The 25618-nt window shown below is 37.4% G+C and overlaps 1 protein-coding gene across 1 annotated transcript in view; it reads right to left on the reverse strand.

Moving 5' to 3' along the window:
* Positions 1–25618, reverse strand: part of EPHA6 (EPH receptor A6) — an 862386-nt gene that overhangs the window by 150099 nt on the left and 686669 nt on the right. Inside the window, exon 14 of the mRNA XM_069100744.1 lies at positions 4582–4791. Within this exon, the coding sequence (XP_068956845.1) occupies positions 4582–4791 (210 nt within the window). The remainder of the gene's footprint in view (positions 1–4581; positions 4792–25618) is intronic.

Consider the following 25618-nt stretch of genomic DNA (forward strand, 5'->3'; position numbering starts at 1 on the left):
CCCTGTTTACCTTCTCATGCTTCTCTTGCTTCTTGTATCTGAATGTCAAATTTTCTGTTCAACTCTGGTTTTGTCAGCAAGAATGCTTGAAAGTCCTCTATTCCACTGAATGACCATGTTTTCCCCTGAAACATGATACTCAGTTTTGCTGGGTAGGTGACTCTTGGTTTTAATCCCAGCTCCTTCGCCCTCTGGAATATCATATTGTAAACCCTTTAATCCCTCAGTGTAGAAGCTGCCAGATCCTGGCTTATCAACTGATTGTGTTTCCACAATATTCAAACTGTTTCTTCCTGGCTGCTTGTAATATTCTCTCCTTAATCTGGGAATTCTGGTACCTGGCTATAATATTCCTACGAGTATCCTTTTTGGGATCTTTTTCAGGAGGTGATCAGTGGATTCTTTCAACCTCTATTTTGCCCTCTGGTACTAAAACATCAGGGCAGTTTTCTTTGAGAACTTCCTGGAGGATAATTTCTAGGTTCTTACTTTGGTCATTTCTAGGTTCTTACTTTGGGGGGGAGGAGAGGGAAGGGGAGAAAATTTGAAACTCAAGGGATTGTCAAACTGAATCTTGTAAACTAAAAGTAAAGAAACAAATTAATAAAGACAAAAAATTGTTTTTACATGTAATTATAGAAAACCATGAAGTATAAGGAAGGGGTAGGGGAAGAAATAAGTATTTCTCCCACTAATAAAAATATGCACAATTAAAAATAGACATATAGGACACATAGACATACTGATGGAAGATCTCTATTCATGTTAGATGCAACTCATTTTTCATATGTAGTATCTGTTCAAACTATATAAGATATTCCTGCACATAAATACACACACACACACTATGGAAATATCTATTTATGTTAGTTAAATCTGTTTAATAGAAACCATCTTGGAGAAGAAGAAATAGCATTCATTTTGAAGGTTTTTTTTTTATCAAGAATGGAGTAGAAAAGAATCCACCAAGAAATTTCAGTTTGAAAATGTATACCTCTTCTAGAGAACTTTGCTTTAAAAATATGATTGCTTAGATACATTTTCCTTTTCTTTTGTGTCACTTTTCTTTAAGGCTTGTGAAATATAAAGAATGAATGAAGACAATTAATTTTCTATGCAAGTTACGATATGTTCTATTTTCATTTTAAAATGTATTTTTCTTCTTCAGTGTAGTGGAAATATCCGTAAATGAGTCAGAGAAATTCTTCCCTAGTGCAGATATATAAACTCCCCAGACACAGCCTTTAGACTACTAGAAACCATTGATTGCAGCAGAGGATACTTAGCCAAGCACAGCATTATCTCTTAGCAATACTGGATGACCAGTTTCATTCTGGGTATGAAAGGGAGGCACAGGTGGTATCCAGTGGAGCTTTGTCCTCCCAAATAAATCTCTAGCCTGGAGACCTCTTATCACAGGTCAAGCACCGTATTTTGGACGATCGGGCCTGTGGCTCCCTCCTACTTGCTTGCTCTTCTGACTATAGCCCCAAGTGTAGACATCAGTGCCTATCCTTGCTTATCCTTGCTGCTGCTCTAGGGTCAGAGTTGGATGGGGAAAGAGGAGCACCAGTGGACAAATCCTGTGCTACATAGGACAGGGTAGGAAGTTCTTTTGTTCTTCCCTCCCCACCCTCCTCATCTCCAGTGAGCTGGAAAAGGATCAAAGCTGCCTATGCACCTTCCCCTAAATAGCGGACCCTGAGGTAAATTCCTGCCTACCTCACCCTAGTTATATAGACTCTGGTCTCAGTCACCTCCTTTCTTACAATTTAGGGAGCAATAGTCTCTCTGAAAACTGCCCAATTGGCTTTTTTCATCAGTCCCCCAAAATCAGACCTTGGGGGCAGTCATTGTGTCTTGGGAATCAGCCCTAGCTGACAAATCTCTTTCAAATATTCTTAATCGTACTGAAAAGACTTTCTGTTGTATGACTCTTCCCTCATTTAATGTAAAACAAACAAACAATAAAACAAAAACTCACTCTATTCCAGGTCCTGAAGCACTGTATTTTAAGAAACCTTTGTACTACTTAAGCAAAAGTGATAACTTCAATCTTACTATAATTGTATGTGAACTCTACTGAGCTCATAGATGTTTCCTAAAATTAGAAGTATTCATTTGAGAGAATGTTTACTTTCTTATTGTATGTGAAATACATGTTTTTTTTTTTTTACAAAATCAAAGCTTCCTTGTAAAATGAACAAATATATTCTATATGGCAATAAATATAGATCCATGGGTACATCAGTTTTTAATGCAATTTTGTATTATGGAAGTAGTAACCATCAGCATATGCTAAGATCAGTCCTTTGAAACAAAGTTTTAAGGATCCCAGGTTGTCTTTGGGTTGGATTTCAGTAAACTTGACTTCAAGTTTGTCTTCTGACTGAAACACTTCTCTGGCAAATAAACACAGAACATGTCTCTTTGAACAAAGTTGGAATCCAGTAAAGGCAAGAATTGACTTGCTGAATTTATTCCTTTAATTGTGATATTTCATAATATTAAAAAACAACAAAACAAAGTCACTAAATCTTGAAATGATTTAATACAAATATTGTTGTTGTTCAGTTGCGTCTGACTCTTTGTGACCCCATTTTGAGTTTTCTTGGCAAAGATACTGGAGTGGTTTGCCATTTCCTTCTCTAATTCATTTTACAGTTGAGGAAACTGAGGGAAATAGGGTTAAGTGACTTGCACAGGGTCATCTAACTAGTAAGTGTTGGAGGTCAGATTGGAATTCAGGAGTATGAGTCTTCCTGACTCCTGGCCTAGTACTGCATCCTACAGTCTAAGGTTCTATTGTTTTGTACTGCACCAGTGTTTTTATTGGGGCAGCTAGGTGATACAGTGGATAGACTACCTAGCATCTATCTAGACTTAGAAAATATAAAACACCATACTATGTTTAGATACTTTTGCTTTTGCTAAGCTATTGATGTCAAATGTGCTTATTAGTTAATCAAGCATCTAAATAAAAAGGGAGTTTAAATTCATTAATTGTATAAATAATCTACATTTTGCTAGCCAGTTAAATGTTGTTTAGTAAAGATTTCCTCTTCTCTACCTTTTAGCAAATTTAATTTGTTTTATCTTTTGCAAATACAGTTTGTACATTTTCTAGGCTTATTAATAATGTAATTGACAAAAAAAGTTCATCCATTTTTACCACCCCTACCCAAGTTGTCTTTCGGGTTGCACATTTGTGTATACCAAAAGGGGAAATGGCACATACCTTGAAACCTAAAGGCCATTATGATTTTCTTTCATTTGAAAATGAGACTGAACAGTATTTTTAAACAATTATTTTATTTATAAACACTGTAATATCTAATTTTTATGAAGCCTTTTATTCAAATGAAAAGATCAGTTGATACCAACATCTTATACATCAGACTCTGCGAGATTAATTTATTTTCTTCAGAACTGTGCCTCTTAGTAATAGAAATTAGTGAAAATGCCACTGATAAATCTAATGGAACACTTCTTAAAAAATAAATTAGGGGCACAAAATTATCTGTTTAAAATACTATATTTTGATTCAAACTTTTAACAATTGAGTACTAAATTTCCAAAGATAAAGGCTCACAGGAAATGAAATAAATATTGACAAAGGAATGAAGATCCATCTTTTTATTAACATTGGATGTAAGGTGAAGAGAACTGAGAATCAAATTTGACTTAGCAGGCCTTGCTGAGTTATTTATCATTGTAGCTGACTAGCAGATGAGTGTGATAATTCACCAAAGATTGTGTTAAAAAAGAAAACATTTCACTACTTTTTTTTTTGTAAATTAGAAGGTATCCACAACAACTAAATAACACAAAAGACTAATGGAATTTAATGGACTTGAAATTGGTGGCATAGAAAAATATACCTGAATGACTCTGGGAACTACTTTAGATTACAGATGCCAAGGAAAAAAGTCTGGTATCCAACAGATTAGCGTTCTGTACCTAAGCTTCTCCTGATGATAAAATAGAGAACATCTATAAAAACAACCCCATTTTTGGAGAATCTGGGTTTGTATTCGTAACAGATATATATTATCATGCACTTTCAAATCTTTCAATGAAATTTGTTATAAAGATGAAATGCTATATATAATAGAACTTTACTGTAGTACCACTCATAAGTATATAAATCCAATAAAGTAGGGTCTAACTTGGTGACATTCAGGGCTTCTAATTTTTGAGATAACACAAATAACTTATACAAGAATTTTTTTAATCTACAAGACCATTCTGTAGCATGAATCCCAAAGATGTACATCAACCACCGACTACCTTTTACATTTTTAAAAAGAATTTATCATAGGGCCTGGCACATAGTATGCACTTAATAAATATTTATCGATTGTCTAACTAGATGAAAGAAATAAAAGAGCAATTTGCTACTTGGTTGACAATTCAATATTAAGAAGCCCCTTAATGAAATTTTCATGTTAAGTAAGAGAATATAGAATTACCAGAATATCACAGATCATGTGGGCATTTCTAGTTATGAAGCATTAGGAACAAAAGAGAACAAAGTATGCAAACATATACAATGTAGCAAATTATATGATAGAAACTTACAGTTGTTGTATAAGCAGCTTCTGGATCATCTTCTAGTACACGAGAGAGACCAAAATCAGACACTTTGCAGACTAAGTTGCTGTTGACTAGTATATTTCGAGCTGCAAGATCTCGATGTACATAACCCATATCAGAAAGGTATTTCATACCAGATGCAATCCCTCGAAGCATACCAACCAGTTGGATAGCTGTGAAGTGGCCATCATGTTTCTGAAAAGAAATCATATAGGCTAAAAGTAATTTATAGGTCCTAAGCATTAAAGATCATTTATGATCTGTATGGCACTTCCAAGAGAATATTAATTTTCAGATATATCTCATTGAAAAAAAGGAAAAGGGAGTAGAATCCATTAGGATAAAGATTCTTCTCCATCTCATTCCTACTGAAGAGGGAAATTATAGCTTAACATTTACAACGGGGAAAATTTTTAGTTGGAGATGATCAAAGAAATTCTCCCAAAAGCTTAACAGAGAAACCAGCAAAGGAAGAAAGTGAATTTCAAGAAGGTACTTTTTAATAGGTGTGTCATGGTGAGGAGGATGTCATTAAGATGATAATATAATAGAGAAAGACTCTTTGGGGAACTAATTCTCTTTAAATAGTTATGGGCTCTTGAATCCAAAACACCATTATGTAGGAAAGAAAGTTAAGTATAGCAGAATCTCAAGTTAGTTAAACTCAGAACTATACAAAGATCAGAAAGGCAAAAGGAAACTACATTAAAAAACTGCCAATAAAAACTTAGGCCATGTCACAAAGGACAAATAAAAAGTAATAGTGTGATTGTGTGGGGACAAGCTAAGGCAAGCTAAACTGAAAAAGGACATGTAGTTTGTCAGCTTCAAGAGACTTGAAAGTTTGCAGAGCAATGTGCTTCATTACATAAGGCAAATTAGTAGAGAAGGAAGGCTTATGATAGAATACTCTTGCAAAAGAAGAAAATGTACTTTTAAGTTTCCTTTGGAGGGGAGAGAGAAACAGCATGGATATGTTGATTGAGGGTCAGTCAAGGATCCCTCAGTTTAAGTCATGCCTCTAAAACATCATAGCTGTGTAATTCTGGTCAAATATATTAAACTCTCGGTGGTCTAGGCAACACTCTAAAGACTATAAGTTGCAAAGAAGGCACTGAATGATATTGGTGAAAGGCATTTATTTAACTGGGAATTTCTGTGGCAATGAAATCACAGATTCAGTCCTTATCCATATACCATGGAGGCAACATGTATTGGAAAGAATGCTAGACTTGGAGTCAGCCAGCCTGGGTTTGAGATATGGTTCTATGTATTTGTGTAACCCTAGGAAAGTTAATCTTACATTTCTAAGCCTTAGTTCATTTATCTATAAAATGATGATAGTTGTTTTTCCATTCCCTGCCTCATGGGGTTATTGTGAGGATCACATTAGGTAAGGAATACATATATAAGGTTCTGTACAGAGCAAATTACCATTAATGAGAGCTCTAGAAAAAATAAACAATGCTTGTCATGACAAATAATGTATTTTAACCCAACGAATTAGAATGACTGGATGCACAAAAAAATCTGGTTGAGGACTAAGTGGGAATAATTAAAATGATGTTATGATTTTTCTACTGAAATTAATTCATTTAGATCAATCAATAGGCATTTATAAGTCAACTCCTGTGTTGTAGGCAATATAATAGATGCTTAGGGACACAAAACCAAAACCAAAAGAGAGGCAGCCCCGATTCTATTGAGGAAGACTATAGCTACATAATGATCATGAGGTTATGGCTGTTGTTGTTTTGCTGGGGAAGGAAGGCTCTTCCATCTAGAAGGCCTCATGTAGGAAGTAGGGTAAATAAGTCTCAGATCCCGAAATGTAAGTAGTAACTATGCAAGTTTGGTAGAATTGATAGTCAATATAAAGTTTTTAATAAAACATTTAAAAATAGTGCATTATGAGTTTGGTCTTCTTAAGGTAAGAGAGAAACATAAGAAAGCCTCATGCCTTTAAGACCATTTTTGTGGTTTTACAACCCATGATTTCACTCTGAATAGCTGACTAAAAACAGCTCAGACACATGATAAAGAACAACTTCAACATCTGGATGATCTAAAGAAGCTTTCAAAGGGACATTAATTACAAGTAGGTACCTGAGGTACCAAAAGAATCTAACTCCACAGTTGTCATATAAACCTTGTCTGTTTCATGAAACAATCAATCAATTTAATGAATAAAACTAATTGGCACTATACTATCTTATCTCCCTCCAATGATTATGATAACATCTCTCAACTGGAGGAGATACTAAGGAAATGAATACCCTTTTAACAGAAAGGAGATGTTTTTCAGCAAGCTGATCCATTTAGATATCTACTGTATAATTAATGTAGAAAAGATAACCCAGAGAGGGAAAACTTTAGTGTTATTAGCTTTTTATGTTTCTAATATTTCTTCTGAGACAGAGCACTATAAGACTAAAATCTGTCTCTTCTATAAAATACAATTCTTACCTGCCTCTGAATTATGAATCCCCAAATCTCTGAATGGAATTGAAAGCATAAATTCCTTTGGGACAGAAAGGACTAAGATAAGTATAAAGGTGTAGTGTTGTTGCCTATTAAAAAGACAGTTGTGTGGCATCATATAGTTGATGGAGTCTTCTTGGTCAATTTCAATCAACTTTCACAGGACTCAAAAATAGCAAGAATCGTGAATTCAAACAAATGCTTTTTAAATATCCACTGGGTGGAGGTGCCTTGTGCATCAGGAATACAAAGATAAAAAAAGGCATAATTCCTTTCCAGTTAAGACAAGTTCAGTCTAGTAACTAAGGATGAGAAAGGTAGGGGGTATCATGGTATTTTTGTATGATTGCTTAATGAACGATTGCTAATGAATGCACTATGATGTACATAAAGAAATTTTCAAGATAATTAAAGATCATGCCCACTGGAGTGAGTGAGTGCGTTGGGAAGAGAAATTGGTGAATGAACTTTGTGGATGTGTAAGTACCCAAGATGACCTTGGAAAATGGTCTTTTAATCTGGATGAGGCAATATTAAACACCTCTGCAATAGATGACCCTATGATCTTATAGGTTTTGCTGATTCAGTGTCTTTTAATTGGCTGACTGGGTGGGGGGGATGGGGCTCTTAAAAGGAGCTATACCTGGTTTCACCCTAGTGCCTCAACTACAGCCATAACAAATATGGGTACAACAAAAGAATGGACTTGTTAAAAGGGAGCCTAACAGACTTCTGAGGCTATGATTTCTCTGAGCATCAAGCAAATGAGGACATGTTCACTCATCCTGTATGGAGAAGATGTCAGTAATTTTATCTTTGCATATAAAGAATAGGATGATTCAGTTTTTTTCCACAAATGAGACTACCACTCCCCCCCCTCCCCCAACAAAAGTTTCATCCTTTCCGGCATAGAGTCTATTTAGGATCTCAGCAAAGCCTTCTCTAATTTGGCTATAGAGGATATAATTTCATATTCAGATCTTATAAGTATAGATTATCTGAGTTTGCTCTACTGATTGTGCAAACCAGACTGTGAACCCATCTGCAGGGACAGCAGACAGGTTTTTCCCATTGTTTGTTTGCTTAATGCAGTACTCCTAGCCTGGTAACCAATACAATCTCTTGTACACCATCGGTATTTAATAAATATTAATTCAAATTAAATTGTTTATGAGGGGAGATAGAAAACTGTGAGAACTCTGAGATTTAATATCTTATCCCTTTTTATTGAAGATCAATCAGAAGGAAATTATGAAAAGTTTTTTATGACATATGGTTTCTTCCCAGGAAAGCAAATTCAGCAGAGAAAGAGTGAGTGCCACCAGCATGTTTACATAATCCACTTTGCAGCTCTCTGGCTCAGAATTCTGTTTGCCTTCATTCTTCTATCTTTTCTCTCTCCTTGGCCTCACAGTGGAGTGAGAATCCTTCCATAAGATCTTAACCTCTAACTGTCAGATGGGGAGTGTCTTAATTTCAAGGCTGGGTTTCAAAGCTATACATAATAATGACTGCCATATCCCAAAACAACAGAGCTGGAAATAAACCCCAGATTGCATCTCATCACATATCTAAGCTGACTGTCAAGTCACAAAAGCGTTGTGATAATCTGGTTCTCTCTCTGGCTGGTTGTTTCCCAGTATCTGCTTTTGCTTGCTCAAAAATCTGTATCTCATGGTGGCTTCAGGGACATTTGGGACACTGCCAGGATTCTGGAATTATGCCCAGGAAATAAATACTAGTCTGTGCCACTTGCTAATATATGCTTATAAATAAATTCACATGCCATGGCAACTCTCTTTCTTCACTAAGAAAATAAAATGCCAAAGACTTTTAATGAGGGTTGAGATATATTATTTTTGTTGTTGCTTTTTGGAGGGCAGTTGGGGTTAAGTGATTTGCCCAAGGTCACACAGCTAGTTTTTGTGTTAAGTCTTGTCTGAGGACAAATTTGAACTTAGGTTCTCCTGACTCCAGGGCCAGTGTTCTCTTTACTGCTCCACTTAGCTGCCCTGAAATATATTCTTGAAATGCTTTTTTGTGGAAAGATATTTTGACTATTAGAAATGTATGAAAGAAATTGAGTGAACAAATAGCAATGACTTCTTCCCTCCTCACCCACCCCCAATGGGAAGATAAGCAATTCAATATAGACTGTATATATATTGTTACCCACATCATTTCTATAGTAGTTATATTGTGAAAGACTAACTATATTTCCCTCCATCCTATCCCTTCTCCCACTTATTCTATTTTGTCCTTTGACCCTATCCCTTTCCAAAAATGTTTGCTTCTAACTATCCTCCCCCCAATCTGCCCTCCCTTCTATCCTACCTCCTCTTATCTCCTACCCCCCTATTTCCTGTAGGGTAAAATGCCCAATTGAGCGTGTATGTTATTCCCTCATTAGGCCAAATTCAATGAGAATCAGGTTGTCCCATTCCCTTTCACCTTCCTGCACTTCCCCTCCATTGTAACAGTTTTCTCTTGTTATATTCTCTTTTATATGAGATCATTTACCCTAATCTATCACTCCCTTTCTCCTCCCAATAAATTCCTCTCTTACCTCTTAATTTTATTTTTTAGATATCATCCCTTCTTATTCAACTAATCCTGTGCCCTCTGTCTATGTATACATGACCATACAAATGCCCACACTCACACATTAATTTATATATACGTACATGATCCTATAGATACATATATGTATGTATACATATATGTATATACATATATATTCCCTTCAATTATCCTCATATGAGAAAAGTCTTATAAGTTACAATTATCATTTTTCGATGTAGGAATGTAAACAGTTCAACTTTAATAAGTTCCTTATGATTTCTTTTTCCAGTTTACCTTCTCATGCTTCTCTTGCTTCTTGTATTTGAAAGTCAAATTTTCTGTTCAGCTCAAGTTTTTTTTTTTATCAAGAATGCTTGAAAATCCTCTATTTCATTGAATGACCATATATTTCCCTGTAGCATTATACTCAGTTTTGCTGGGTAGGTAATTCTTGGTTTTAGTCCTAGCTCCTTTGACCTCTGGAATATCATATTCCAAGCCCTTTGATCCCTTAATGTAGAAGCTTCTAGGTCTTGTGTTAACCTGATTGTGTTTCTACAATACTCAAACTGTTTCTTCCTGACTGCTTGCAGTATTTTTTCCTTGACCTTGGAACTCTGGAATTTGGCTATAATATTCCTAAGAGTTTTTTGGGGGGGATCTTTTTCAAGAGAAGATCAGTGAATTCATTCAATTTCTATTTTGCTCTTTGGTTCTAGAATATCAAGGCAATTTTGCTTGAGAATTTCTTGAAAGAAGGTGTCTAGACCCCTTTTTTGATCATGGCTTTCAGGTAGTCCAGTTTTTTAAATTATCTCTCCTGTATCTATTTTCCAGGTCAGCGATTTTTTCAATGAGATATTTCACATTACCTTCTATTTTTTTTCATTTGTTTGGATCTGTTTTATAGTATCTTGATTTCTCATAAAGTCATTAGCTTCCAATTGCTCCAGTCTAATTTTGAAGGAGTTATTCTCTTCAGATAGTTTTTGAAACTCCTTTTCCATCTGGCAAATTTGGCTTTTTAAAGCATTCTTCTCATTGGCTTTTTGGGCCTCTTTTGCCATTTGTTAGTCTATTTTTAAGGTGTTATTTTCTTCAGTGTATTTTTGCGTCTCCTTTAATAGGCTGTTGACTCTCTTTTCATGATTTCCTTGCTACATTCTCATTTTTTTTCCCCAATTTTTCTTTCACTTCTCTTACCCAATTTTCCAAATCCTTCTTGAGCTCCTCCATGGCCTGTTATCAGTTCATATTTTTCTTGGAGGCTTTTAATGCAGTAGTTCTGTCTTTGATGTCTTCCTCCCACTCCATGCCTTCATCCTTTTTGTCTCCAAAAAATGATTCTGTTGTCTGTTTGTGCTTCTGTTGTTGGCCCATATTGGCAGCCAATTACTTGACTTTTGAGCTCTTTGCCATGGTAGAACTTTGCTTCCAGAATGGAGAGAGAGCCATGTCCCAAATCACTGGAGTTTTTGCAACTGCCAGAACTATTAGATGGGCACCCTCTCTACAGCTCCCATACACTGGCTCATTGGTCACACACCCCAAGACCACCATGCATGCCTGCAATCCGGATCCAAGAAGGTCAAGGCAAGAGCAATTGCCCTCTAAATGGTCACTTGATCCGCCTACAATCTGCAGGCCAGGAAATCTGGAAGTAGCAGCAGCTGCAGCCACTGTGCCTCCTTTGCTTCTTGCCCTGGGGGTAGCAGCCTGACTACACTCCCCATGTTCCAACAGAATTCCATGCTGACCTTTTACTTTGTCTTTAGTATTTGTGGATTGAGAAGTCTGGAAACTGCTACAACTGCTGGTAATTTACTCTTGTGAAGTCTGCTCCAGCCATGGCTTGTGGGGCTGCCCTGGGGCTAAAACCACAACTCAGTCTGGACTGTGCTTGGCTCCCAGCACTCTGTGATGGACCCTTCCTGATGGCCTGCTGGGCTTTCTTCAGTGGGAGATTTGTTTCTCTCTGTCACTTTGTGGCTTCTGTAGGTCTAAAGTTTGTTTAGAGTCATTTTTTATATGTATTGGAGGAAGTTGAACCTAGAGATGCATGGACGTCCTGTTTCTCCTCCACCACCTTGCTTCAATATTCTCTTCTGAAGATGAACCCTGGTCTCTCTTCCCACAGTGACTCTCTGTGGTTGGATTCTTTCTCCTTTGCCTGTGCATTATTTGTGTAATAGCTCAATTTTTTTAATCACCTCTAGTTTTGGGGTGGTGCCTCTGGCACCTCAGACTCTCCTTCAGTTGTCCTCTCTCACCTGAAACCCAAATGAAGACCTCCAGCCTCCTGTAAGTGCCCACAGCCTGCAGCATCCTTGCCCTGCTGCTTCTGCTCCCCCCCTCCCTCGCCCCTGTCTGCTACTCTTCATCTGGTGTTTTTTCCCTCTATCTTCCCAGCTCAGATACCCAACTCCCCTCCTTGTTCTGTGGGATAAATTTCCCTTGGCTGGGGTCAAGTCAACTTCCCAAACCAATTAATCCCATGGCTTTCTGCTTGTTGATTAAGTGGTCCTTAACCTGGAGGTTTGCCAGGAGGACTCCTATTTTATCCCTCATCTTGTTTATTTTTACCTCTCTATGCTTTCCCTGAAGCACTGTTTTATCTCTTATGTGGAGGAAATCTTGAGAGCTTGGAATTGTATGACCTACTCTGCCATCTTCCCAGAATCCTAAGGTTTTCTCTTGAGCTGAACTTCCAAGAATTCAAAATCTTCTACAGAGATCGCAATTCCAATGGACTGGCCACTGAGTTCCAATGTCAAATTCACAATTATCTAAAAGATTATTTCACAGGGAACTCAAATAAGGAAAGTACTTATATGGTGGCCAGAAGAAGTGGTACAAGGGCACTCTCAAGGTTTCTCTGAAGAACTTCAGTATGGATTTTGAGACATGGGAGAAACTGACTCAGGACTGCCCAACATGGTGTGCTCCACTCAAAGAAGGTGCTGACCACCATGAGCTAAGTAGAATTGAAGTAGCACAGATGAAATATGAGCTGTGCAAAGTCAAAGTCATCTCCATCCCACATGTTCTAATGAGCTACTTGTACCTGACCTATGGTAAAGCCTTTTGAATTCATATTGAACTGAGGTGTGGGGAACCCATGACCTCAAGGTCCTTTTGAATCCAAACTTCACAGAACAAATCCCTTTATAAAATAATTTGTTTTGTAAAACTGGGACTCAACCAAAAGGGCACACCCAAGGACCTAAAAGACCACATGTGGCCTCAATGTCACAGGTTACACACTCCTGTGATTTTAAAAACACATATAATAATAACAATAAAATGGTGAACTTTATATAGCAATTACTATGTATCAGGCAGTATGTGAAGCATTTTACATTCTTATCTCATTTGATCCTCACAACAAGCTTGGGAGGTAGACACTATTAAAGAGGTAAGGGAAACATAAGATGTTGAAGTATAGGGTTAGGGGTGCTCGACCCCAAAATATGAACACTCTGGGTCCTGCCAAATGAATTAGACTCAAGTATTCTCTCAGCCAAAGAAAAGCAAAATTTATTAAAGATTTGTCATATTGGGTAGACTCTGAAGGAGCCTCAGTATCTGTGATGCTTGCATCAGGCAAGGGGACCAGAATCATCTGACACAGAGAGTCTGCAATAGATAATTCTCCCACGCTCTCAGCCCCAGCCTAGAGCTCTTATTCTTATTCTCTATAATAAAGATTGGTACTGTCAAGCTTTCACAGAGTTTGTTCTAAGAAAGACAAAAGAAGGGACTGCTAGGTGGTGCAGTGAATAGAGCACCTGCCCTGAAGTCAGGAGGATCTGAGTTGAAATCCTGCCTCAGACACTTAACACTTACTAGCCCTGTGATCTTGGGCAAGTCACTTAACCCCAATTGCCCTGACTCCCCCCCTGCAAAAACAAAACACAAAAGAAAATTAGACTGTGTCCATATTTAATGTTTCTCAAGCTGGCAACATGCATTGCATGGGAGTTACAATTCAGAACTGGGCCCTCTCTGAGAGGGCCAGTCCAGAATTAACTCGATTTGGGGATTGGGGTGCCTAGTTTATACACCTTTTCAATAGAGGCTTATATCACTCTGCCATCGTTTTACCTCCAGACAGTTGATAAAAAAGTTGTTCTCTCAGAACCTGTCCCCTGCCCCTCCCTCCATACCAGATTACTCCCAGCCTTGGGCAACCTGGGCAGAAGAATCTGTCTCCACTCAAGCCTGAGCAGAACACCGTGGAGCTTCCATACCTTTGATAAAATCAATTCAGAGTAGGCTTGGGGTCTGACTAGGATAAAACTCCATGCAATCTCATTATCTGTAGTGTCCTTGTGAAGAACTTTAGGGAAGGGGGCTGGGGGTGGGAGTCTCTAAGATAATTTTTCGCAATGAATAAGCTACAATTATTTTTATGTTGAGGTTTGGAAAGTGTTAGGAGCCTAAGGAAAAATGTCATAAGAAGAAGAAGAGGACAAACAAAAGGAGAGGAAAAGAAGAAAAAAGGAAACTGGCAAAAATACTTGGAAAGGGCAAAGAAATTCTCATCACCTGTGCAGTGGATAGAATACTGGAGTTGGAATCAGGAAGTTGAATTCTGTCTCAGACACTTTCCAGCTACATGACCTTGGGCAAGTCACTTCTCAGTCTCCTCTATATATCGTTGTGAGAATCAAATGAGATAATTTCTGTAAAGTTCTTTTTAAACTTAAAGATATAGATAGCTATAGAAGAGTTAGTCATTATTGTTGTTATTATTACTATACCCCTGTCCTGCATCATAGGGAATGAGACCTGAGGCTAATCCTATAGTTCGGCTACTATGGGTGAGAATAAAAATTTAACCACTGTTGTTTCCACTGTAAAATGTATTCCAAATTTAAACCTATTTGTAAATTGGAGACTTCCTAAGTAGGTAAAATTTAAATGTAAAACATGATATTGTCCAATTTTTGGCACTATATACATATGGGATAGAGACATTTTAATAAAAATTATGGTTATTTTTTTCTTTGAGGAAAAACTCATAGCTAAAATTGTTTCATTTTTATACTCTCAATATAGCTGAAATAGTGCAAAGCACATAGAAGCCATTTAGCAGATCTTTTTGAATGAATGAATGGAGAAAATTATCCATGGGATGACCTCAGAACATATCTTGATAGATAAATATCCCACCATTGATTTTTCTACTGCCAAATCTAAAATAAATGGAATGTAGATTGAGGTCATTCCTTTATCACAGGAAAATATAAACACATGCACGCACAATTTACAAGAAAAATATTTTCAAATAAATACAGTGCTCATTAATAAAATATACCTAACAGAAGGCAAAATGCCATCTTTATAAGATTTACAATTTGTAGATATAAATATTTAAAAGATTTCTTTAATTTTTTAAACTGATTTGTGCTTTTTATTTGAATTTGTTAAAGGAAACTCTTCAAATGACTCCTACTGTCTTTGAAACATTCTTAGGCACTCATATATTATTTAAAACCTCACAGTTACTGACGTATACCTTACAAGATTTTTAAAAAATGAAAAGTAAAACAGTACTTAGCAAGTAGAAAGAAAAAATCAAGAAGTAGAAAAGCTGCAGTATTAAGTCACTGTATGATTTTTCCACAATGAATTATATTAAAAACAATTAAATGAATATAGTGATATACATTTTTTCAGCAAATGGTTTTATTAACTGAGTCTGACAGATTCACATCCATGTTTTCCACCTGTAAAGAAGGGAGGTGAATTTTTTCTTATATTTGGTTCCCCTTGGTCCTTTTACACAACTTACATTGTTGGTATTTCCATTCACATGTTTATACTCATGGAGTAAATGGGTTATGGGTTCTGCTTATTTCACTTTGTATTATTAGTGCATATGTCTTCCCATATTTTTCTGTATTCATATTTATAGTTTGTTATGAATGTGCATTCCTACTTCATTACATTTATGTACCACACAATTTAGTCATGCACCAAATAACAGCTTGTTTCCAACTTAACTACTATCACCAAAAATGCTGGTAAGGATGTTTTAGTATATATGGGACATCTTTTCTTTTTTATCTTTGACCTCTTTGTGTATGTGTCTGTCATTGGAATCTCTGGGGTCTAAAGATATTTGGTTACATTCTTTTTAAAAAAACTTTTATTATTTTTCTCATTTTTCAAATGATTTATTAACTTCTAATTTACATCATTCATTTACGCCAGATTTTGAGTTGCAAATTTTTTCCCAGTTTTTCCCTTACCCACCACACCAAAATAGTAGTCCCAGAGGATATCCCCTCCTCCAATCTGCTCTCTCCCATATTTTCTCCAATACCCCTTTCGACTTATCCAGTAGGGCAGGGTGGATCTCTATGCCACAGTGCTTGTATATTTTTTTCCCAATTACATGTAAAATAGTATTAATAATAGTATGTATGTATGTGTATATATGTACATATATATGTATATAAACATTTGATTTTAAAACTTTGAATTCCAGATTCATTCCCTTCTTCCCTTGTCACCCATCCTTACTGGGAAGATAAGCAGTTCAGTATAGGTTGTACATGTGTAGCTAATGCAAATCTTTAACATAGTAGATAAATTGTAAAAGACTGACTATGTTTCCCTCCTATCCCACCTCCCACTCATTCTATTCTCTACTTTGATCCCATCCCTTTTCAAAAGTGGGTGCTTCCATCTTTCCTCCCCCTCAACCTGCCCTCCCTTCCATCATCCCCCCTCTCATCTCCTACCCCCTACTCTCCTGTAGGGTGAGATACCCAATTAGTGTGGATTTCATTCCCTCCCCAAGCCAAATTCAAAGAGAATAATGTTGACCCATTCCCTTTTGCCTTCCTATTTTTCCCCTTCATTGTAACCATTTTCCCTTGCCTCTTCTATATGAGATAGTTTACTCCAGTCTGTCTCTCCCCATCTCCTTTCATTATACTCCTCTCTTACCTCTTAATTTCACCTTTTAAGTATCATCCCTTCCTATTAAATGGGTCCTGTGCCCTCTATGTAAAAATGTAAACATATATACACACATTCACGTATGTATTCATATACCCATATACCCTCATATGTAGACATATATATATATTTTTTTTTCCATTCCCTTCAACTATTTTCATACTGAGAAAAGTTTCATAAGTTACAATTATTGATTTTCCATGTAGGAATGTTAATAGTTCAATAAGTTCAATAAATCATAAGTTCCTTATGATTTCTTTTCCCTGTTTACCTTCTCATGCTTCTCTTGCTTCTTGTATCAGAATGTCAAATTTTCTATTCAACTCCGGTTTTTTCAGCAAGAATGCTTGAAAGTCCTCCATTCCACTGAATGACCATAATTTCCCCTGAAACATGATACTAAGTTTTGCTGGAGAGGTGACGTCTTGGTTTTAATCCCAGCACCTTTGACCACTGGAATATCATATTCCAGGCCCTTTGATCCCTCAGTGTAGAAGCTGCCAGATCCTGGCTTATCAACTGATTGTGTTTCCACAATACTCAAATTGTTTCTTCCTGGCTGCTTGTAATATTCTCTCCTTAATCTGGGAATTCCAGAAGCTGGCTATAATATTCCTAGGAATTTTATTTTTGGGATCTTTTTCAGCAGGTGATCGGTGGATTCTTTCAACCTCTATTTTGCCTTCTGGTTCTAAAATATCCGGGCAGTTTTCCTTGAGAACTTCCTGGAGGATGATTTCTAGGTTCTTACTTTGGTCATGGCTTTCAGCTAGTCCAATAATTTTTCTCTCCTGGATCTATTTTCCAGGTCAGTGGTTTTTCCCATGAGATATTTCACATTGCCTTCTACTCTTTCATTTGTTTGCATCTGTTTAACAGGATCTTGATTTCTCATAAAGTCATTAGCTTCCATTTGCTCCAATCTAATTCTGAAGGAATGATTCTCCTCAGAGAGCTTTTGAGATTCTTTTTCCATCAGGCAAATTCAGCTTTTTAAAGCATTCTTCCCCTCATTACCCTTTTGATCCTCTTGACCAGTTGAGTTAGTCTATTTTTGAAGGTGTTATTTTCCTCAGTCAGGCTGTTGACTCTCATTTCGTAATTTTCTTGCATTGTTCTCATTTCTCTTCCCAATTTTTCCTCCACTTTTCTTATCTTCTTCTTAAGGTCCTCTATGTTCTGTAACCAGCTCATATTTTCCTTTGAAACTTTTGGTGCAGGAGTTCTGACTTCACTGTCTTCCTCCTGTTCCATGCTTTTCTCCTTTTGTCCCCAAAATAGGAGTCTAATGTTGCAACATTCTGTTTGCTTTGTTTACTTTGCCTGGTCATGATACCCCTAAGTCACTTGACCCCTGGGCTTTTTGCCACAGTAGGACTCTGCCACCAAACAGGGGAGCTTTTGTCCTGATAACTGGGGTTTTCTCAGGTGCCAGAGGTATTAGTTGGGTGCCCTTTTGGAAGCCTCCATACCCTCTGGTAAGGTGGTTACACACCCCAGGACTTCACCCTAGACTACAATCCAAATCCAAGAAGGTTAAAGCAAGAGTGATTACCCCTCAGAGTGGTGCTTTGTCCCCCTACAGTCTGAAGGCAAGCAGCTGAAGCTGCCAGGTGGTGCTGGTTGGCTCTGCTGCGAGAAGTCTCAGGAGCTTCTCGCCCCCGGGGCAAAAGCAGATGCACTCCCACTTACTGGATCCCAAAGTCCAGACTGCACTGACCTCTCACTTTGTCCTTTGCATCTATGTGTTGATATTTCTGGACCCCCACAGCTGCTGGTGATCTGGAATCCCTCCAGCTGGTGTCTGGTCAGGCCCACCAACCTCGGCTGGGCTCGGCTCCCAGAGCACTGTGCTGGCTGCTTCATGCCAGGCTTTCCTCAGCGGGAGCTTAGCTTCTCTGTGTCATTTTGTGGCTTCTGCAGCTGCAAAGTTTGTTCAGCGTCCCTTTTTTTCATTGATTGGGGAAGATGGAAGCCAGAGCAGCTGGGAGGTCCTCCTTGTACTCCGTTATCTTGTCCCCGCCCTCCTCTATAGTGATATGCTTTTAAAAAATAAAATTAATTCATTTTTAGTTTTCAACATTCACTTCCATAAGATTTGGGGTTTTAAATTTTCTCCCCCTACCTCTCCTTCCCCTTTCCCATGGTGGCATGAAATATGATGTAGGCTCAACTTATACATTCATATTAAACATATTTTCACATTAGTCATGGTGTAAGGAAGAATTAGAACTAATGGGAAGAACCACGAGAAAGAAAAAAAAACAAACAAAGCAATGAAAGAAAAGGAAGACAAATAGTATGCTTCCATCTGAATTCGTACTCCAAAGACTCTGGATGTGGATAGCATTTTCCATCATGAGTCTTTTGGAGTTGTTTTAGATCCTTGTATTCCTGAGAAAAGCTGAATCTGTCAAAGTCAGTTATCACACAAGTTGGTTGTTACTGTATACGATGTTCTGCTTCTGCTCATTGCACTCAGTATCAGTTCATATAAGTCTTTCCAGGTTCTTCTGAAGTCAGCTTGCTCATCATTTCTTATAGCACAACAGTATTCCATTATATTAATATGCTACAACTTGTTCAGCCATTCTCCAGTTGATGGGCATCCTTTTAATTTCCAATTCTTTGCTACCACAGCAAGAGCTACTATAAGCATTTTTGTCCTTGTGGGTCTTTTCCCCCTTTTTATGATCTCTTTGGGATACATAGCTAGTAGTGGTAGTCCTGGATCAAAAGGTATGCATATTTCCAAATTGTTTTCTGGAATAGCTGGATCAATTCCCAATTCCACCAACAATGTTCCGATTTTCCCACATTTTCTTCAACATTTATCATTTTCTGTCGTATTAGCCAATCTGATAGGTGTCAGGTGATACCTCAGAGTCATTTTGATTTGCATTTCTCTAATCAATAGTGATTTAGAGAATTTTTTTTCATATGACTGTAGATAGCTTTAGTTTTTTCATCTGAAAAAATGCCTGTTCATATCCTTTGACAATTTATCAATTGGGGATTGACTTGTATTCTTATAAATTTAACTCATTTCTCTATATATCTTAGAAATGAGGCCTTTATAAGAGACACTGGCTGTAAAAATTGTTTCCCAGCTTTCTGCTTCTCTTCTAATATTGTTTGCATTGGCTTTGTTTTTGCAAAACCTTTTTAATTTAATGTCATCAAAATCATCCATTTTGTATTTCATAATGTTCTCTTTCTCTCATTTGGCTATAAATTCTTCCCTTCTTCATAGATCTGACAGGTAAACTATTCCTTGCTCTTCTAGTTTGCTTGTAGTATCAGTCTTTTTATCTAAATCATGTATCCATTTTGATTTTATCTTAGAATGGGGTCTAAGATGTTAGTCTATGCCCAGTCTCTGCCACCCATTCTATTTCCCCCCACTTATACTTTTCTTTCTCCTTTCTCTCTTTCCCTCCTTGCTAGAGTTTTGCTTCCAACCACCATCTCCCTCAGTAGGCTCTGCCTTCTATTAGCCCCTTCCCTTTTCTTCCCCTTTTACTACTTCTTCCCTCCCTTTTATCTAACCCCTCCTTTTTCTTTCCCTTCTTCCTTCCTACTTCCTGTAGGATAAGTTAGATTTCTATATCTAACTTACTATGTTATTCCATTTTTGAGCCAATTCTGATGAGAGTAAGGTTCAAATATTGCTTATTTCCCTCCTTCCCTCTACTGTAACAGGTTTTTGTGACTTTCCATGTGAGGTAATTTACTCTTGTCTGCCTCCTGCTTTCCTCATCTCCCAGTCCAATCCCTTTTCACAACTTAATTAGATTTTTTTTTATCATCACGTCAAAGTCAACTTATACCCACAATTTCTGGCTATGTATACCACTTTTAAATGGTGTAATAACAATACAGTTCTCAAGAGTTACAAGTGTCCTTTTCTTGTGTAGGCATGTAAAGAGTTTGCCCTTATTTTTTTTTTATCAAATCCTTTATCAACTTCTAGTTTACATCGTTCATTTCCGCCAGATTTTGAGTTACAATTTTCCCCCTGTTTTTCCCCTACCCACCACCTCAAAATAGTGATCCCACTGGATATCCCCTCCTCCAATCTGCTCTCTTTCATATCTTCTCCCATAGCCCCTCTAACTTTCCAGTAGGGCACGGTGGATCTCTATGCCCCAGTGCCTGTATATCTTATTTTCCATTTATATGCAAACTAATATTGATAATAGTATACATACATACATACATATATATATATATATATATATATAACATTTTATTTTAAAATTTAGAATTCCAGATTCATTCCCTTCCTCCCTTGTCATCCACCCTGACTTGGAAGATAGGCAATTCAATATAGGTTGTACATGTGTAGCTATGCAAAACATTTTCATAGTGGAAATATTGTAAAAGACTGACTATATTTTCCTCCCTCCTATCCCACCTACCACTTTTTCTAATCTCTTATTTGAGCCTGTCCCTTTTCAAAAGGGAGTGCTTCCAACTTCCCGCCCCCTCAACCTGCCCTCCCTTCCATCATCCCCCCTCTCATCTCCTTCCCCCCTACTCTCCTGTAGGATGAGATAACATATTTAGTGTGTATGTCCTTCCCTCCCCGAGACAGATTCAATGAGAATAAGGTTGACCCATTCCCTTTTTACTTCCTGTCCTTCCCCTCCACTGTAACCATTTTCCCTTACCTCTTCTATTTGAGATAGTTTACCCCAATCTGTCTCTCCCCATCTCCTCTCATTATATTCCCCTCTCACCTTTTTAAGTATCTTAATTTCACCTTTTTAAGTATCATCCCTTCCCATTAAACTGGTACTGTGCCCAATATCTATGTATATACACACATTCACATATGTATTCGTACACCCATATACGCTATTATGTAGACATATATGTATGTATACACACATATACACACACATACACACATTTCTATTCTCTTCAATTATTCTCATACTTGAGAAAAGTTTCATAAGTTACAATCATCATTTTTCCATGTAGGAATATAAGTAGTTCAACTTTGATGAGTTCCATATGATTTCTTTTCCCTGTTTACCTTTTCATGCTTCTCTTGTTTCTTGTATCTGAATGTAAAATTTTCTATTCAACTCTAGTTTTTTCATCAAGAATGCTTGAAAGTCCTCTATTCGACTGAATGACCATATTTCCCCCTGAAAAATGATACTCAATTTTGCTGGGTAGGTGATTCTTGCTTTTAATCTCAGCTTCTTTGCCTTCTGGAATATCTGATTTTGTTTTCACAATATTCAAATTGTTTCTTCCTGGCTGTTTGTAACATTTTCTCCTTGATCTGGGAATTCTGGAACCTGGCTGTAATATTCCTAGGAGTTTTCTTTTGGGGATCTTTTTCAGGAGGTGATGGGTGGATTCTTTCAACCTCTCTTTTGCCCTCTGATTCTAAAACATCAGGGAAATTTTCCTTGAGAATTTCTTGTATGATTTCTAGGTTGTTTTTGGATCATAGCTTTTAGTTAGTCCAATAATTTTAAAATTATCTTTCCTGGATCTATTTTACAGGTTAGTGGTTTTCCCAATGAGATGTTTCACATTGCCTTCTATTTTTTTCATTTATTTGGATCTGTCTAATAGTATCTTGATTTTTCATAAAGTCACTAGCTTCCATTTGCCCCAGTCTAATTCTCAAGGAATGATTCTCTTCAGTGAGTTTTTGAGATTCTTTTTCCATCTGGCAAATTTGGCTTTTTAAGGCATTCCTCTCCTCATTGGCTTTTTGAGCCTCTTTTGCCATTTCAGTTAGTCTATTTTTTAAGGTGTAATTTTCTTCAGTCAGGTTGTTGACTCTCATTTCATAATTTTCTTTCATTGTTCTCATTTCTTTTCCCAATTTTTCCTCCATTTCTCTTATTTCGTTTTCAAAATCCTTTTTAAGCTTCTCTATGTTCTGTAACCAGCTTATATTTTTCTTGGAAGCTTTTGGTTCAGGAGTTCTGACTTCACTGTCTTCCTCCTGTTTCATGCTTTCATCCTGTTTGTCACCCAAAAAGGAGTCTAACATTGGATTCCTCTGTTTGCTTTGCTTCCCTCATTTGCTTATGTTGCCATTCAATTACTTGACTTTGGGGCTTTTTGCCACAGTAGGACTCTGGTACCAGAGGGGGGAGCTTTGTACCAAAGCTGGGGTTTTCTCAGGTGCTGGAGGTATTAGTTGGATGCCCTCTCTGAACTTTCCACATGCTCTGGCAAGCTGGTCACACACCCTAGGACTTCCACCCTAGACAGGGATCCAGATCCAAGCAGGTTAAAGCAAGAGTAATTACCCCTCAGACTGGTGCTTGGTTCCCCTACACTCTGCAGGCCAGGATCTGAAGCTGCCACTTGGTGGCGGCAGCTGCACAGCCACAGCACTTCATCTTCTCCCTCCAGGGGACAAAGGCTGACCACACTCCCAACTCATGGATCCCATAGTCCACACTGCCCTGGCCTCTCCCTTTGTCCTTTTTTTCTATGGGTTGATAATTCTGGAAACTGCCACAGCTGCTGGTGATCTGGGTCAGATCACCCCTCCCCTGGGGCTAAATCTTCCAGCTTCCCCAGTCCTGTGGTTGGCTCCTAGAGCACTGGGCTGGCTGCTCTCTGCTGGCCTGCCAGGCTGTCCTCAGTGGGAGGTTAGCTTCTCTGTGTCATTTTGTAGGTTCTATACCTCCAAAGTTTGTTCAGAGTCAACTTTTACATGAATTGGAGGTGGTGGGATCCAGAGCTCAGCAGTTGTCCTGTTTCTACTCTGCCGGTATGCCCTTATTAATAACATATTTTTTCTTGCTTTATAAAATCATCCATTGGTTGTTTGATTAGTATGACACTGGGCCGTTGCCAATTATTTTTATTTTTGTTTTGTCCCTTAACTCTCATGACTGGAGGAAAAGAGCGAGGCTGATAACTCTACACAGCTCTGCCTCACTTAAAACTAACTCATGTGCAAGTCAAGACATTACTCTTGTGATGTCATTGATCTTCTTTAAGTATGAAGCATGGATAACCACCACCACCATTATTTTAGAGATGAGAAAACTGTTAAGATTGGATAAATGGCATTCCCAATATCTCACAGAACTGGTAAATATCTGAATAGAGACTTGAACTCAAGTTTTCCTTACTTCAAATATAGTAATATCAGAGGTATCAAATATGTAGTTTGTTGGTTGTACCCTGCCTATTTAAAATGAGGATGTTAGACCAGAAAGTCTCAGAGTCCTTTCCTAATCTCAGTTTATAAATTCATGGACCCCAGATTCCCTATGGTTTTATTTAGACTTTTAGTTACTATCTTAAAATTGAGACTCCCTTGCTGAGAAATGATCTTCTTTCCCCCAACCCTCACCTAAACAATATGCATAACTGCCTATACTAATAATGGTGAGGTTCAGATTTTCTCCTTTCCATTATGGTCAATTCCTTGTTGTACTTCAGTACTCTGTTTGGACCAGGAACAATTCCACTTGGTCCAGAGTTTACTCCATCGCACAGCCCCATTATTCATACACTGCCCTATCTATGTCCACATATGATCATTTTCTGAGACCATATGGGCTCCCTAATGCATGTGCTTACCTATATATGCAACAGGTCTGTCACTTTTCTTTAAGAGGAGAACCCCTGTTTTTATAAGAAAGTCTCATGTTAGCCATCCCAGTCATCATTGCCTCTGTCTCTTTCTCTTTATTCTGTGCTCTAACCCTCAGTTGAATGGTCAAGTCCAAGCTCAGGTACATAACTAAACATGTTTCAATCAATGTAGTGTCAAATATTTAAAAAAAAGTTAAGGTAAGTGTCAGTTAATACTTTAGCAAGAAACATTGTCAAGTCCAAAGAAGGGACTTCACATTGTTAACCTTGATAAAAGGAATTAACCTTGTCAAGGAAATCTCTCTGGAAGACTCTACCACCTTTTATATATAGACTCTAGGAATTTATTTGCCATATATGTGAGTTTAGTTTTTTCCTTCTAGGCAGGGGTGTTGAGTAAATTTAGAGAAAGTTTAGTTTCTGGGATAGAATTGACTGATTGTGAAGTATGATTACAGTAAAAAGAAGGAAGTCCTAATTGTTTACATACATAAATACACACACACACACACACACACACACACACACACACACACACACACATATATATATATGCAGATGAGGAAGTTGAGGCCCAGAAAGGTCAAGCTGATTTGGCCAAGGTCTCACAGGTAGTTAGTGATGAGTACTCTATATAGGAAAGATAGAGAAATAGAAACAGAGATAACAATTCACAGAATCATTTGTTTATCATGGAAGGGACCTCAGAAATCATTTAGTTGGGCATTTTAATTTTTTATAAATGAAGAAACTTAATCCTAGAGAAGTGACGTGGCTTGTCTAAGGTAACAAGCAACAAATGAAAGAACTGAGATAAGTTCAATTCTTCACATCTGGCTTTCTTTTCATAAACTAAAAACAAACAGTGAAAAGATATATCAATATAGATTGCCTAGCTCTCTACTCACTCATTGGAATCTAAAAGTTAAATAAGTATAATTTTTTAAAAAAACATTTGTAAGTAAATATCTCATTTTTAACCCAGTACATTTTAGATAATTTGTGATTTTGCAGGATGAAAGCTGCTGAAGCAAATGATTATCTTGTTGTTTGCATCTTGCTATTCCTTGCTCTTATTTCTAGCAGCAATTTGAATTTTGTGGCTGGTATACTATTTGTCCTCATAGCCTGCTCCCAGATATAGCTGATAGAAAAATTTCCTCAAAGTATCATTCTAGAATAAGTTACTCAGATGCATATCTAAACCCAAACTGCTATGTTGAGTAAATATAAAAGAAAACAAAAAGTCTATTATCACTTTAAATGCTAGAGGGAGCAGTTAAAAAATTAGATCAGGACCATTAACTTTCTTGTAGAAATGAAGAGCAAGTAAAAAAATATATGTCCCCAAAATGTTGAGAGAGACAGACAGAGAGAGAGAGAGAGAGAGAGAGAGAGAGAGAGAGAGAGAGAGAGA

The sequence above is a fragment of the Petaurus breviceps genome, unplaced genomic scaffold (genome assembly GCF_028583685.1).
Source record: "Petaurus breviceps papuanus isolate PSGF00001 unplaced genomic scaffold, PetGlider_PUasm1.0 419, whole genome shotgun sequence".
Taxonomy (NCBI): domain Eukaryota; kingdom Metazoa; phylum Chordata; class Mammalia; order Diprotodontia; family Petauridae; genus Petaurus; species Petaurus breviceps.